The sequence below is a fragment of the Carcharhinus amblyrhynchos genome, chromosome 18, assembly GCF_965287045.1.
Source record: "Carcharhinus amblyrhynchos chromosome 18, sCarAmb.v2.hapA, whole genome shotgun sequence".
In the NCBI taxonomy this organism is placed as follows: domain Eukaryota; kingdom Metazoa; phylum Chordata; class Chondrichthyes; order Carcharhiniformes; family Carcharhinidae; genus Carcharhinus; species Carcharhinus amblyrhynchos.
In genome coordinates, this window is record NC_137341.1 from 2,355,542 (window position 1) to 2,373,020 (window position 17,479).

Here is a 17,479-nt window from a genome sequence, read left to right on the forward strand (position 1 = left end):
TTTAGAATGGTGTCTCGACCCATTGTGCCGAGAACCAAACCCCTGGCTAGCAGGTAAAATAAAGACAATCTGTTGCTTAGGTATCTTGTGTTAATGTGTGTTTGTGTTAAAGTCAAACTCGGAAGTCGAGATTTCGACAGACCCCTCAAGGACCAAAGTGAACGTGTGTGTGTGGAACGGCTGGAGACGAGTGAGGTCCTCAATGAATATTTTTCCTCTGTTTACCATGGAGAAAGACATGAAGATTTAGGAATCTGGGAAAGTTTGTGGTGATATATTGGACAGTTCTCATTCTGTATAGGAGGTGATGACGTATTAAAATGTATGAAGGTGGATAAATCTTCTGGCTCACATCAGGTATTATCCAATAATACCATGCAAGGCTAGAGAAGAAATTGCAGGAGCCCTAAGCTGAGATATTTGCATCATCCTTGGCTACGGGTGAGGTACCAGAAGACTGGAGGGTAGAAAGTATGCCCTTATTTAAGAAGGGCTGCAAAGAAAAACCTGGGAATTATGGACCGATAAGCCTAACATCTGTGTTAGGTAAGTTACGAGAGAGGATTCTGACGGGTAAGATATACGGACATTTGGAAAGACAAGGTTTGATTAGGAGTAGTCAGCACAGGTTTGTGCACAGGAGTTCATGCATTACAAATTTGTTAGAGTTCTTTGATGAAGTGACCAGGAAGATTGATGAGGGCAGGGTCGCAGAGGTAGTTTATTTAAACTTCAGTAAGGCCTTTGATAAAGTTCCACATGGTAAGCTGCTCTGGAATCCAGGGAGAGCTGGCAAACTGGATATACAATTGGCTTGATGATAGGCAGCAGAGAGTTATGGTGGAAGGGTGTTTATTGGATTGAATGCCTGTGACTAGTGGTGTGCCTCAGGGGTCAGTGCTGGGCCCATTAGCTGTTTATCTATATCAATGATTTGGATGAGAATGTACAATGCATGATCAGTAAGTTTGCAGATGACAGTAAAGTAGGTGGTATTGTAAACAGTGAGGAAGGTTATCAAAAATTGCAGCAGGATTTAGATCAGCTGAGGAAGTGGGCTGAGAGATAGCAAATGGAGTTCAATACAGATAAATGTGAGGTGTTGCATTTTGGAAAGTCAAATCAAGGTAGGACTTTCACGATGAATGGTAGGGCCTTAGGGAGTATTATGAAACTGCAGAAACTGCAAGGGATCTTGGAGTTCAGGTGCACGATTCTCTAAAAATGGAGTCGCAAGAGATAGGGCAGCGAAGAAGGTTTTTGGCATTAGTCAGGGCATTGAGTATAGAAATTGGGAAGTTATGTTGCAGTTGGACAGGACATTGATAAGGCTGCATCTGGAGTGGTGTGTTCAGTTTTATTCACCTTGCTATAGAAAAGATGTTCTTAAAGTGGAACGAGTGAAGAAGAGATTTACAAGGATGTTGCCAGGACTAAGTTACAGGGAGAGATTGGACAGTCTAGGACTTTTTTCTTTGCAGTGTAGGACACTGAGGGGTGATCTTATAGAGGTGTATAAGATCATGAGAGGCACGGATCAGGTGAATGCGCTCAGTCTTTTTCCCAGGGTTGGGGAATCGAGAACTAGAGAGCATAGGTTTTAAGTTAAGAGGGGAAAGAATTAATGGGAACCTGAGGAGCAACTTTTTTACAGAGGGTGGTACGTATGTGGAATGAGCTGCCGGAGAAAATGGTAGAGGCGGGGACGTTGACAACATTTTAAAGGCACTGGGACAGATACATGGATAGGAACGCTATGGAAGGATATGGGTCAAATGCAGGAAAGCAGGGTGAGCTTTGATCATTTTGCTTGGCGTGGACACGTTTGGGCTGAAGGGCCGTAGATTCTATGATTCTAATAAATGAGAGGTGGTGCATTTTGGTAGTGAGGTTGACAAAATAATGAGGGCAGAGATCAGGTAACAAAAATATAGAAACTAGAAGCAGGAGCAGGCCATTTGGCCCTTCGAGCCTGCTCCACCATTTATTTTGATCATGGCTCTGTTATCACTATTAGCTGCTTCACTTTCCAAACATTACAAACTCCTCTTCTTCTTTCTGAGAATTTCTCTATCATTTCATGATTAAACTCTTGAACTGGTGTGAATACCTTCAATCCGGTGTAAAGCTGTTCATTCCCAAGGGGCAGCTGAAGCACTTTGAAACACACAGAGAAACCCACACAAACCAAAGTAACAGAGGGGAGACAAACACACTGAAAGCAAGCCTGGCTCAGTCTCTGTTCCGTTTCTCACTGCAAAATCGGCAAATGATTCTGTGAATGAACGGAAATGGAAAACCAGCCTTTGAACAGATTTCATTCAACTCGCTCTGTAGGCACACAGTTATAATCAGGAATAATGAGAAGTTGAAAATCCCAATGGATTTGAACTCTATCATTTTAACCATGCAGCCACAATGATTGGCCTTTCAAGCCATGAAGCCGACCGTATATCCAACCTCACAGTTCCTCTACTATAATCAATAGAACGAGCTTCAGGGTGATGGTTTTGTTGGGTAATGTTTGAGTCACGGAATGTCTGAGATGGAGAGCACGAAGGACAAAGATGTGACTGGAAAGCGGCAGAATTTGAGATGTGTCGGTCATTTTCAGTGATCAGTGTCTGCCGTGTGATTCTTTGTCAGAGCTTATTGTTTTATAAAATCCGTACAATGCAAAAACGAGGCCATTCTGCCCATCGAACCTGCACTAACAATAATCCCACCCAGGTCATATGTACGTATTTAACCTGCTAATCCCCCTAACACCAAGGGTCAATTTAGCATAGCCAATCAACCTAACCCACACGCTTTGAACTGTGGGGGGAAACTGGAGCACCCGGAGGAAACCCACGCAGACACGGGGAGAATAAGAACGTAACATAAGAACATAAGAAATAGGAGCAGGAGTAGGCCATCTAGCCCTTCGAGCCTGCCCCGCCATTCAATAAGATCATGGCTGATCTGGAGTGGATCAGTTCCACTTTCCCGCTTTCTCCCCATAACCCTTAATTCCCTTGTCTATCAGAAATCTATCTACCCGTGACTTAAATATATTCAGCGAGGCAGCCTCCACCACTTCAACGGGCAGAGAATTCCAGAGATTCACCAACCTTTGAGTAAAGAAGTTCCTCCTCAACTCTGATCTAAACTGCTCCCCCACCACCCCCCCCCCCCTTATTTTGAGGCTGTGCCCTCTAGTCCTGCTATCCTTTCTAAGCGGGAAGAATTTCTCTACCTCTATCCTATCCATCCCCTTCATTATCTTATACATCTCTATAAGATCCTCCCTCAGCCTTCTGAACTCCAATAAGTACAGACCCAGTCTATTCAATCTCTCCTCATAGAATGTGCAAACTCCACTCAGACAGTGACCCAAGGTTGGAATTGAACCTGGGTCTCTGGCACCATGAGGCAGCAGTGCTGCCCCCGACAACTTGTTGATGAAACATCTCTGATATTTCCAACTCTGATACAAGGTGATCCAGCTGGAAGATTGATCTTGCTTCTCCTTTCATGGATGTGTTTCCATTCAATGAAGAATTATAGAAAGTTATTCACTCGGTGGCTGGAAATCAAACCTGGGCCATTGTACTGAATCTTGACCATGAGACTTCCAGGGAAGCTGAGTGAAAGATTTCCAATCAGTTGATCATCGTCACTTTATTCATTGCTTCATTTCAGATCACTTACGCTTGAGACATATTCACACAAACTTATTTCACTCTATCTCTACTTCATAGAATCCTACAGTGCAGAAGGAGGCCATTTAGCCCATCAAGTCTGCACTGACCACAATCCAACCACGTCCTATCCCCATAACCCATACACTACCCCATGCTCGTGCTCCTGATACTAAGAGGCAGTTTAGCATAGCCAATCCACTTAACCCACACATCTTTGCATCGTGGGAGGAAACTGGTGCACTCAGAGGAAACCCACACAGACATGGGGAGAATGTGCAAATTCCACACGGACAGTGACCCAAGGCTGGGAATTGAACCGGTATTCCTGGTGCAGTGAAGCAGCACTGCTAACCATTGTTTCACTGTTCCTTCTGTTCAGATCCAATTACCCCCACAAAGGGAGCAAATTCAAAGTGCTCTGCTTTGTTATCGCTTGTTTAGCAACCCCAGGCCCTGGCAGTGAAAAAAACTGATTCAGAACGACGAGACCACCCAGGGTCCACTATCACCAGTCAACCTTAGCCTTGTTCATCATTCCTTGTGCCGGTTAATCCATCTTGATTTGCTCTCTAACACACACCTTCCCTTTTGTTCTCTTTACCGAGTCAGTTAGTCCGAGATTTGGACCCAGATCTGGAGATATTTGTGTCAGTGTAAACAGTAAAATCTGAACTACTACCACCCAGATGTTATCTTGCAACATCATTTCTATTGCTTTCCAGCCTATCACTGTCCCTTTCTGATTCTATTTTTCTCAACCTATGGCACCATGTGACATTTGCAGCACCTCTCACTCCACCGATTGTGGCAGAGCTGTTTTACCTCGGGGAGAAATTCAGCTTCATTTAACAGTTTGGTGGATAGCAAAAAAATGTGCTTTTCCTGATCCAAAATCGAACCTAGGCCAAGGAGGTAAAAGCGCTGAACCCTAACCACTAGATGACCTCACTTCTCCAGAGGTCTCTTTCTCCAGAGACAGGTTTCTCCTACAAAATGTCACGTTTAGGTGGAGCACAAGTGGCATCTTCAGCCAATGAAAACACCAATTGCTGTTAACTGGATGGACAGTGATGTGAAATAATCCCAAAAGCTGCTCACTTGACCCCTCTACCGCGGCTACGTTCGCGGCCAGGTGTCCCTGGAGAGGGAGCATGTGGTGTCCGCGGGCACAGTTGACGCCTTCCGTGCCCACTGGGCACCGCAGGGGCTGAGTTGCGTTATAGACCCCGACAATCACATTTTGATTTGATGTATCTTAAGTTTCCTTTGTACTTCTTGTTTTTGTTTGGGCTGTTCCCTTTCCTTTTGGGGAGCTGCCCCTTTTACTTTGTCCAAATTTAATTTGAGTTTGTTTACTTGGTTTGACCTAAAAGAAGCTGCTCATTTGCAACTTTTGATTTCCAAAACTCACCAACCTGATCACTGTGGCTTCTGTGAAAGAATGCCACAGCCAACAGATATTCATCATCAAAAGTAACTGATACACATCAAATTTTAAACACATTGATTAATAATCTATTTCTTTGAATTAAGTTTTAGCAAACATTAACCATTTTTTAAAAATATTTTCTGATGTGTAATGATTGTTGAGCTTGCTGAGAATGTCCAAAGTTGTATGGGTTAGGTTGATTGGCCATGCTAAATTGACCCTGAGCGTCAAGGGGATTAGCAAGGGGTTCAGGGGATAGGACCTTGTTATCATTGCAGGCCAATGGGCCAAATGGCCTCTTTCTGTACTGTAAGAATTTATGGTTCTATGTGAAAAGTCCCTTCTTTGAAACCAGACACAAACATTCAAATATATTTATCTTTCAGTGTGAGGAAGGTTCTGCTTCCGTTTGCTGTTAAACATTGAGGGATTATATTATCTCACAGCCACATAACATTTACAGTTCCACAAGTTTGGAATGACATTGTGCAAAATGCACAGTTTTGGAGAAAGGTACAATATCTGAGACAAATGCCATTTTATGATTCTAGTATTAAATCAATTTCACTGCTACATGGCTAAGGGTTTCAGCTGAATTGTACTTGCACAAAACAAGGTCCTGAATGAAGGTGTTCTCACATCCTGTTGATATGTGAGCAGCTCCCAAGTTCAAAACATCTCAATCCTCCAGCTTGCATGACCTCCAGGGATGAGGAAATTCATTTTTGTGATGAGATTACAGAGTCTAAGAGCCTTCTCCTCAGAAGGTTAAACAGAGATTTCATGGAACTGTCCTGAATTATGGATGTGGGGGAGGTGTTTAGATCGAGCTGATCAGGAGAAACTTTCCACTGACAAGGGTCAGTAACCAGAGGACTGAGATTGAAGTTAAAAATTAAAAAAAAACACTGATTTGCATTTATATAGCCTTTCCCAACCACCGGACATCACAAAATGCTTTCTAACCATTCTTGAAATGTTGTCATCATTACAATGTAGGAAACACAACAGTCACGTATTGAGATGGATAGAAAACTAGTCTTCAGAGAGAAAACAACGAGTAGAAATAAACAATCTTTTTCCAAATGGCAGGCACCACAGGGATCAGTGCTAGGACCCCAGCTCTTCACAATATATATTAGTAATTAGGATGAGGGAAATAAATGTAAAATCTCTGAATTTGCAGATGACACAAAGCTTGGTGGAGGGTGAGCTGTGAGGAGAACGCAGAGATGATTTGATGAGTGAGTGAGTGGGCATATGCAGGAAGGGCTTTGGTAAATCCACAGCTGGAATAGAGTGCTGTTTCGGTCTCCTTATATAAGGAAAGATGTTCTTGTGATCAACTTTGTACGGCAAAAAGACTATCTATTGGTTAATTGACAGGTGCAGTGCAGGCTTGTTTAGTCTTGCTTAGGGCTCTTATACTCAGCAAGTTTGTGTGAGGTCTCAGGTTTAATCCCAGATGAGTCTTTTGCTGTTGTTTCCTATTGGCCAAGTTGTAGATTTCATTCATTTCTTTGCTCACAGCAGGATTGGTTCACATGGGGTTTGGTTTGTGAACCTGAGGACATACTGCAAGGAATCTATAAGCATACGAGAGGACACAGATTTAAGGTGCGGGGAGGGAGGTTCAGAAGTGATGTTAGGGGTAAGTTTTTCACTCAGAGGGTGGTGAGTGAATGGAATCGGCTGCCGTCAGTGGTGGTGGAGGCGAACTCGCTGGGGTCTTTTAAAAGACTCCTGGATGAGTATATGGGGTTTAATGAGATTGAGGGTTATAGATAGGTCTGTAGGTTGGTAGGTGATGATGTGATCGGCGCAACTTGTGGGCCGAAGGGCCTGTTTGTGCTGTAGTGTTCTATGTTCTATATCACACGCATAAGTAAATCAACACATTTTTAAATGGGGAGGGGACTATGCATATGCATAAATACTGTATCCCTATTCACTAACTCATAGGACCCCATCTTGTGTTTCAGGCAGTTAGTTATGTATATATCGCAATTCATTCATGGGTTGTGGGTGTCTACTCCACTCTCTGTCTTGTCTCTGCTTATCTGCCTCAGAGTCTTTCACTCTCTCAGTCTCTCTGTCAGTGCCTCTGTCTCCTTCCCCTCTTTTGATCTTTGTGCCCTCCAGTCTCTCGTCATCTGTGTGTAACCAAAGTTCACTGGATTGATTCCTGTGATCAAGCTGCTGTCCTGGGAGTGGATGGCCCCATTCCCTCTGGAGTTTAGGATAATGAAAGTTGATTGAAAAGTCTGAAATTGGGAAACAGTTTGACAGTGCGTATGCTGAGAGGCTGAGAAGTGGAAGATGTGAATGATATTATGATTATTGGCAGGAATGCATTTTAACACTGGGGCCTTTATAGGTGGATTAATTGCAAACCTTGCAATCAGAACAAGCTGAGACACCAGATGGAAACCTACATTTGTCTTCAAGTACTTTATGACACGGAGCATAGAATCCTTTATGTGCCCAGCTAGCTGAGTTGATAATTGCAGATTTATGGGTTCGAGCCCCACGTTGGGCACCGTTATTTTAAACTTTGCTGTTTTCCCGGGTGAATTCCAGCTCTCCGTCCCTCCGAAAGTGTCAAACTGAGTCTTTCTCTCTCCTGCTTTATTAACGTACCAGTCACTGCACTGTGAGGAAAAACTGTCTTCACTTCACTGGAAGTCGGAGGGTTTACTGTTTAGTTTAGCCAGAGGTTTTCCTGTCAGTTAGCCTGAGATTTGGAGCCAGATCTGGAAATATTTGTGTTAGTGGAAACAATAAAATCTGACCCAAGACCATTCAGATGTTATTTTGCATCATGTTTCTATCATCAGTGCTTTGCAGCCTATCACTATTTTTCTATCCTGCCACGCATGTGACATTTCTAATGCAAAAGAGGAAGCCATTCTGCTGTTTCATTGTGAAAAGCTCCAGTTTCCTGCCTGGGAATCAAATCTGGGCTGTGGTGGTGAAAGCGCAGAATCCTGACCACTGGATCACCAGGGAAGTTTGGTGCAGAGTTTTTAAGAATCTCATTTATCCATGAGACCTTTTGTTTCCATGGCAGGTCAATTTTTTTTAACACAGACAAGTTTCTCCTTCAAAGTGTCACGTTTAATTGCAACACAAGTCCAAAGACGTGCAGGTTAGGTTGATTGGCCGTGCTAAATTGACCCGAGGGATAAGCAGGGTTACAGGAATAGGGTCTGGGTGGTCAGCACAGACTCAACGGGCTGAATGGCCTCCTTCCATACTGTAAGGAATCTATGAATTTATTCCATGAGAAGTAATTTCTTCAGCCAGTGACGGCACAGATTACTATTAGCGGGAATGTGAAATGGGCAGTGATGTGAATTAATCCCAAAAGCTACTCATGTCTAACTTTCAAATTCCAAAATTTGAGGTAGAGAGATTCTTCCCGCTTAGAAAGGATAGCAGGACTGGAGGGCACAGCCTCAAAATAAGGAGGGGGGGCAGTTTAGAACGGAGTTGAGGAGGAACTTCTTCACTCAAAGGGTGGTGAATCTCTGGAATTCTCTGCCTGTTGAAGCGGTGGAGGCTACCTCACTGAATATATTTAAGTCACGGGTAGATAGGTTTCTGATAGACAAGGGAATTAAGGATTATGGGGAGAAAGCGGGGAAGTGGAACTGATCCACTTCAGATCAGCCGTGATCTTATTGAATGGCGGGGCAGGCTTGAAGGGCTAGATGGCCTACTCCTGCTCCTATTTCTTATGTTCGAAACTGACCCACCTCATCACTGTGGCTCCTGTGAACCTTACAAGACAACAGATCAAACTCTGAACACTGTCATTTCACATCGCTTTCTGTTTCTGTCACTGCCTCTCCCCCAGCTCCCAGGGTCAGTTAGCTGCTTGATGCAGACACAGACAATTGGTGAACATGAGCTTTACCTGGAAAGCAGGAACAGGGAGGGCAAGACGCAAGGAATTGAGAAGAGATGTAGTTTACAGGCATCAGAGTCCAGGATCTCTTCCCGATTCTCCCAGTTGTTGATTACAGGAATGTGTCCACTGCCAATTATCCACAGTCACACTCTCCTTCCAGTCTGGTGCACCTTTCTAAGCTTTGTCACTTTTGAAATCTTGCTGAAGTTTTTCAGGGTTTTGGTGAGGCCACATTTGGAATACAGTGCGCAGTTTGGGTCTCCACATTTAAGAGACAACATACTTATTTGGATATTGTACAGCAAAAGCTCACCAGTTTCCTCCTTGGGAGGATGGGGTTGCCCTATAAAGAAAGGCAGGGTAAATTCCGTGGTGTTTAGCAGAATGAGAGGCGATCTCCGAGAAACCTTCACCACACTGATTTTGATAGAGTGGATGCTGAGATTGTTTCCACTGGTCGGGATTGCACTTCAGAACCACCTTGTCAATTACCTTTTGGAAATCGAAATACACTAATCATTTCCTGCCAAAACTCAGCAGAGGGTCCAGGGCCAGAGTTGGATTACTACAGGGTATAAAAGTGAGTGAGGGGAGACTGATAAAAGGGAGCTGTCAGGACTTGAAACAGCGGAGATCAAACTCAGGAGCCTGAGGTTCCATCCAGCAGGCTGACCTCGTGTAAACGGCTACACAGGACTTGCACGTTTACTCTGATGGATCAGAGGACAGAGATCTGATCTGCTTATGTTTCTTAAGAAAGTCTTAAAATTGCAGACATTGGAATCTCGAACCTGCTGATTAATAAACAAGACACCAGCTAGAATCTCCGATCTCCTCCCTGTGCACCTTTTAAACTTTTACAATTTAGTGTGTGTTTTTTTAAACTTACTGCAGTTTCTCCACCAAATTTCTTCCTATCAGATTAAATCACTAAATTCTTCAAGTTTGGGTAAACTTGAGTTTGCAGTGGGGATTGAAGCGGGGACTTGCTCGTGTAAAGGTACGGTGACAATGAGTGCTCTTGGGAAATGAGGGTGATCTTCCAGTCCCAGAGGGGAACTGACCAACCATCCCTAACTCTAATTCCCAAACCAAAATGCTGCCAATAATCAACAATGACGTGGAGATGCCGACATTGGATGAGAATGAACACAGTAAGAACATCGAACATAGAAAAACTACAGCACAAACAGGCCCTTCAGCCCACAAGTTGCATCAATGATATCCCTACCTACTAGGCTTATCTATAACCCTCAATCCTATTAAGTTCCACGTACTTATCCAGAAGTCTCTTAAAAGACCCTATTGAATTTGCCTCCACCACCGACGGCAGCCGATTCCACTCACCCACCACCCTCTGAGTGTAAAACTTATCCCTGACATCTCCTCTGTACCTACTCCCCAGCACCTTAAACCTGTGTCCTCTTGTAGCGATCATTTTAGCCCTGGGAAATAGCCTCTGAGAATCCACCCGATCTACACCTCTCAACATTTTATAAACCTCTATCAGGTCGCCTCTCATCCTTCGTCTCTCCAGGGAGAAGAGACCTAGCTCCCTCAACCTATCTTCATAAGGCATGCCACCCAATCCAGGCAACGTCCTTGTAAATCTCCTCTGCACCCTTTCAATAGCTTCCATATCCCTCCTGTAATGAGGCGACCAGAACTGAGCACAGTCCTCCAAGTGGGGTCTGACCAGAGTCTTATAAAGCTGCAGCATTATCTCCTAAACTCAATCCCTCTATTGATGAAGGCCAGTACACCATACGCCTTTTAAACCACATCCTCTACCTGCGAAGCCGATTTAAGAGGCCTATGGACCCGGACCCCAAGGTCCTTCTGATCCTCTACACTGCTAAGAGCCTTACCCTTGATATAGTAGTCCTTCATCCCATTTGACCTGCCAAGATGGACCACTACACGTTTATCCGGGTTGAAGTCCATTTGCCACTTCTCCGCCCAGCCCTGTATCCTATCTATGTCACGTTGCAACTTCTGACTTCCCTCCAAACTATCCACAACACCACCAACCTTTATGTCGTCAGCAAATTCGCCAACCCATCCCTCCACTTCCTCATAAATTTCATTTATGAAAATTATAAACAGCAAGGATCCCAGAACAGATCCCTTGGGCACTCCACTGGTGACCGACCTCCATGCAGAAAAAGACCCATCTACTCTCTGCCTTCTGCAGGCAAGCCAGTTCTGGATCCACAAGGCAACGGCCCCTTGGATCCCATGCCCTCTCACTTTCTCAAGAAGTCTTGCATGGGGGACCTTTATCGAACACCTTGCTGAAGTCCATATAAACCACATCCACCGCTCTTCCTTCGTCAGTGTGTTTAGTCACATTTTCAAAGAACTCAACCAGGCTCGTAAGGCACGATCTGCCTTTGACAAAGCCGTGCTGACTACTTTTGAGCATACTAAATTTCTCTAAATATTCATAAACCCTGTCCCTCAGAATCTTCTCCATCAACTTACCAATCACTGAGGTTAGACTCACCGGTCGGTAATTTCCTGGGCTATCCCTATTCCCTTTCTTGAATATAGGAACCACATGCGCAATCCTCCGGAACCTCTCCCGTCTCCATCGACGACGCAAAGATCATCGCCAGAGGCTCTGCAATCTCTTCCAGATTCTGCTGGATGGAGACAATACACATCTCTTTAAGCTGTACTTAACCCTCTCTCCACTCACATTGTTCATACTTTTAAGAGTTGTAAAGACTCGCATTCCAACCATTATTTTCTAAATTGAGTTTGTGTCTGTATATGTTCTGTTTGTGAACAGAATTCCCAGTTACTGGATAAAAGAACAGCGCTCCGAAAGCTAGTGGCTTGTGCGACCAAATAAGGATTATTACTTACGTGGCGAAAAACTGCAGCAGGCGACGGTGCAGAGGGACCTCGGGGTCCTTGTGCATGAGTCGCAAAAACCCAGCTTGCAGGTGCAGCAGGTGGTCAGGAAGGCAAATGGGATGCTGGCCTTCATAGCGAGGGGGATTGAATATAAAAGTAGGGAGGTCTTGCTGCGGCTGTATAGGGCATTGGTGAGGCCGCAGCTGGAGTACTGTGTGCAGTTTTGGGCGCCGTACTTACGCAAGGATATTTTGGCCTTGGAGGGAGTGCAGAGGAGGTTTACTAGGCTGATACCGGAGTTGAGGGGGTTGAGCTATGAGGAGAGGCTGAATACTAGGCTTGTACTCATTAGAGTTTAGAAGAATGAGGGAAGATCTCATTGAGACGTATAAGATGATGAATGGGATGGATAGGATAGAGGTGGAGAGACTCTTCCCGCTCAGAAAGGATAGTAGGACTAGGGGGCACAGCCTCAAGGTAAAGGAGGGTGCGGTTTAGAACGGAGTTGAGGAGGAACTTCTTCACTCAAAGGGTGGTGAATCTCTGGAATTCTCTGCCCGTTGAAGTGGTGGAGGCTGCCTCGCTAAATATATTTAAGATGCGGGTTGATGGGTTTTTGATAAGAGAGGGGATTCAGGGTTATGGGGAGAGGGCGGGAATGTGGAGCCACGACAGATCAGCCATGATCTTATTGAATGGCGGGGCAGGCTCGAAGGGCTAGATGGCCTACTCCTGCTCCTATTTCTTATGTTCTTATGTAAACCTGTTGGACTTTAACCTGGTGTTGTGAGACAACAATCAGCAGGTCAGCCCGAGTCTGTGGCCCCGCCACCACTTGAAACTGTCGCCTGATTGACGGCAGCTCCAGACCAATAGGGAGAGAGGAGGCGGGACTGGAGTACCAAACACGAGCGTCTGTTCCTCCAAGCCATCGGAGTGAATTAGGGGGTGGGTCTGGGAGTAGAGCATGCGCAGTTTGAGTAATGGCGAGCGGGACACAGTGACGTTATGTCCAAATGGTAAATGTGTGGGAGGGCAACTCGGAGGGAGCGATGGATCGGGCGGCTGGCCGGAGAGGCTTCGTAAACATGTTGTGTAAACCGCAAACCCCGAAAAGGAATTTCCCGGTTCCCGTTTGCACGGAGCGGAACCCAGTTTTTATTTCCCATCTGGTCCGAGTTCACGGTCGCCATGTTCCCCGCGGGCAATGTGCCGTTGCGCACATGCGCTGTTAACTTCTTCCTGACGGGCATAGTGCGGATAGCGCATGTCCAGCGGCCATGTTTGTTGGGGGAAACGTGAAAACAGTCAAGGCATGTTAGGAAGCTTGAAGGGCGACAGGGGAACTGCTGTCGCTGTGAGTGAAGCTATAGACAGCAGACTTTTGGATGATGCCAGGTTTATAGAATTTGGGAGTATCGCCAGGATGTGTTGGAGTAGTCGAGTCTGGAGATAGCAGTGGCAGGAATCAGGATTTCAGCAATAGATGCACTGAGAGACGGGTGAGGTCTGGCGATATGAAAGAGTGGAAACAGGGGATCTTAGTGATAGAACAGATATGAGGTCAGAAACTCATCGAAAGATCAGTTGTGAGGCTGAGATTGTGTGTAGACTGGCTTCATGTCGGAGTGTTCTCAGGGAGAGGGATAGAGCTGGTCTCTAGTGAATAGAGAATGGGGCAGGGAATGGAAAACTATGTCTTCAGCCTGCTCACTAAGAGAACCAGGAACCAGAAGGGGCCATGAGACTGATCCCAGGTTTAACTTAGAGAGGGAAAGAAAAAAGGAAGGAAACCTTGAGAGGTTTGGAGAAACCACCTTCACCATCACTCATTAAATCCCCACATAGTAAGTTTTGGACACAAGGTTCTGCTACTCTGTATGATCGGTCGGGGGTTTCAGATTAATTTTAAGAACATAAGAAATAGGAGCAGGAGTAGGCCATCTAGCCCTTCGAGCCTGCCCCACCTATCAATAAGATCATGGCTGATCTGAAGTGCTTTCTCCCCGTAACCCTTAATTCCCCTGTCTATCAAAAACCTATCTACCCGTGATTTAAATATATTTAGCGAGGTAGCCTCCACAACTTCAACAGGCAGGGAATTCCAGAGATTCACCACCCTTTGAGTGAAATTTTTTGTCATGAGTAATGACTGAAGTGAATGATCCAACATATTGTTATCTGTAGTTGTACAAGTTTGTTAAGATACAGCAGGAATTGTCCAAAACTTTGTTTGGATTTAAGCACAGGGAGGAGGGAGTGTACGTGGGATGGGGATTTACAACTTTTGGGGAGAAAGCAAGAAAAAAAACATTCCATAGCAATGACAATTATTTGTCCTGAATTTATATCTTGTACTGACAATGATGACGTTTCTAAACTTACTTTACAGAGCAGAAGGGGAAGATTTCTAGATGGGAATCTCAAACCAAACATCACATTGAGATCTGATGGAGTCACTCAATTCATCAGGATGTGAATGTCATGAGTTTCTGAATCTGAAGAAGTGTTTGTTTTGTACAGGAGAATATTTCAAACCTAAGTGTGACTGGAAAAGCACCTACACACACACACACACACACACACACACACACACACACCCCTGAGTAAGAGTGTTCTAGTTATCTGAATATGGAAAGAGCTTTAACCAGTTACATAACCTGAAATAAAATCACTCTATTTACAGTGGGGAGAAACTGTACATGTGCGTGTGTTGTCAAGTACTCAACTGATCATCAAATCTGGAGAGACACAAAGACAGCGGCTCGATGGAGAAGCCGTGGAAATGTGGGGACTGCGGGAAGGGATTCAATTTTCCATCAGACCTGGAAACTCATCGGCGAACTCATACTGGAGAGAGGCCCTTCATCTGCTCCCAGTGTGGGAAAGGATTCACTCAGTCATCCTACCTGTTGATACATCAGCGGATTCACACTGGCGAGAGACCTTTCTCCTGTCCTGAATGTGGGAAAGGATTCACTGGATCCTCTGACCTACTGAAACACCAGCGAATTCACACTGGGGAGAGGCCATTTAGCTGTACTTTGTGTGGAAAGGGATTCAGGTCTTCACCCAACCTCACTGCTCACCAACGAATTCACAGTGGAGAGAGGCCGTTTACTTGCTCCCAGTGTGGGAAGGGATTCACTCAGTCATCCAACCTGCTGACACACCAGCGAATTCACACTGGGGAAAGACCATTCATCTGCTCTGTATGTGGGAAGGGATTCTCCCGGTCTTTTCACCTGCTGACACATCAGCAAATTCACACTGGAGAGAGGCCATTCACCTGCTCCCGGTGTGGGAAGGGATTCACTCAATCATCCAATCTGCTGACACACCAGCGGATTCACACTGGAGAGAAAGCATTCATCTGCTCCCAGTGTGGGAAGGGATTCACCCAATCATCCAACCTGCTGACACACCAGCGAGTTCATACTGGGGAGAGGCCATTCACCTGCTCAGAGTGTGGGAAGGGATTCACTCAGTCATCCCACCTGCAGACACACCAGCGAGTCCACGAGTGACTGTAGGGATTGGATTCTGCTGTTAATCACGTGCAGGACTGAACCATGTTCATGCTGACAGTTGGAGATTGTTTCTGCTGATGTTAATAAATCTCTGTAACTGGGCTGGAGTTTAATATTCTGGATTGTAGCTGATTGTGTTCTCAGGGCTGCAGTGTCCCTTTAAGAGCCGCAGTCTGTGATCTTTCCTCATAATTCAGGAACTCTCATCAGAAATGAGTTTACAACAAGACTCTGAACTTTAACTTCAATCCTAAATTGATGTTTGGTAAGAACTCTACAACTCAGTATCTGAGATGTTCCACTGATTAACATCTCCAACTAGAAAGTGCTGATTAAACCTTATTGACAATTCTTACTGACATGCACATTATACACAGTGACACCTCCATTAGCCACCAAAAGAAGGGGAATTGGAATTGGTGGAGAATTGAACATTTCCAAATGTTATCCCTCCTGCCTGGTACAGAAATCCCCTCGGCTGGGGACGGAAACAAGTTCAATCCAAGTAACGGACAGTCAGAAATCACTGACTAGTACCCTTATAAAATCTTCCGGGATTTATGGGCTATTATAGAGATAGTTCACTCTCTCGCTCTCTTTCTGTTATGAAGAAAGCTTCTTTAGCAGTTTGCTGGCTGACAAACACGGGCCAGGCTTGTTATCTCTGTCAACGATATGTCTCTAGCACAGGCCCTGAAATAAGACATAACTCTGATATGATTGGATCTCATGACCCACACGTAACCCAACTGTTTGTGCAAAGGTTAAAACAGGCTCTCGAGAGCAAAGAGATTTTGAAGTGATCCTTTCTAGCTTCAGCCCAATGCCCACACTCTGCCTCACACCGACTAACCATTCCGAAGAGACTGCGGCCACCAGCCCCGGAGGTCAGCATCACCTTCACTGGTTATATATGTTCTATTTGCCTATTTAGTTAATGTACTATTCTTAATCTGTTGCTTCTTAATAAAATGTTTGAAAATCACTGATGAATTTGACGCCCTTTTTGGATATTCCGAATCCAGGTATTTAGCACTTCTGCCTCACAGCTTCATAGATCTGGGTTCGATTTCCGGCATGGGTCACTGTCTCCCTGTATCTGAGTGGGTTTCCTTTGGGGGAGGGAACAGGAGCAACCTGTTCCCTCCCACAGTCCAAAGATATGTAGGTTAGGTTGATTCGGCAATGCTATGTTGCTCCTTAATGTCCTGGCATGTTTACGTTAGAGGGATTAGCAGTAAATGTGTGGAGTTTCAAGGATAGGGCCATGGTTGGGATGTTTTCGGTGCAGACTCCCTGGGGCCGAATGGCCTCCTGTACTGTAGGAACTGATTGTATGTATATATTTGTCCATGGAGTAACTGAAGATGTATGAACTGCAATAATCTGGAGTAATGATGAGGTGTTAGTTGTGGCCTGGTGGTTACATTCTCATCTCTGGGTCAGGAGGATGTGGGTTCAAATCCACATTCAAAAACATCCACATCAAATCCAGGCGGATAGCCAATGTTAGAGCCCCACCCTATCCAAGGTCTCAGCTTTGAAATCAGGCCCTAAACTGTGGCATCATCTGCCCTCTCAGTTGGGTGTAAAAGTTCCCAAAAGATTATTCTGACGAGCAGGGGCGTTCTTCCTGGTTTTACTGTTTAATATCTATCACTTAACAAACATTGAACAGATTATAGACTCAGAATCACACTTTATTTGTGGGATCTTGCTGTGTACAATTTGGCTACTCCATTTCCAACACTGCAACAGAGACTCACTTCCAAAGAACTTAATTGTCCATAAAATATTTTGGTACATGCTGAAATTGTGAAAGGTGCTAGATAAACACAAACCTTCTATTAACAAACCTCAGTCTGGACCATCACAAACTGCTAAGTGAATAAATTAAATCTTTCTCCACACATCACCAAGACACCAGACTGCAATTTATTGGTCACAAATCATAACTTAGAATCTGTGTGTCCAGATTTTACTTTCTCGACATGTATAAATGTAACCGGAGTTATTAAGCAGTTCAGCACTGATAGGGAGAAATAATTCACTAAGCAAG

At 44.7% G+C, this 17,479-nt stretch overlaps 1 protein-coding gene across 1 annotated transcript in view; it reads left to right on the forward strand.

The window, feature by feature from the left end:
- Nucleotides 1-16,405, forward strand: part of LOC145355164 (uncharacterized) — a 55,229-nt gene extending 38,824 nt beyond the window's left edge. The window contains 3 exon segments of the mRNA XM_080207079.1: nucleotides 113-190; nucleotides 302-357; nucleotides 14,530-16,405. Of these exon segments, the coding sequence (XP_080063205.1) occupies nucleotides 113-190; nucleotides 302-357; nucleotides 14,530-15,417 (1,022 nt within the window). The 3' untranslated portion in view covers nucleotides 15,418-16,405.
- The last annotated feature ends 1,074 nt before the right edge of the window (nucleotides 16,406-17,479 follow it).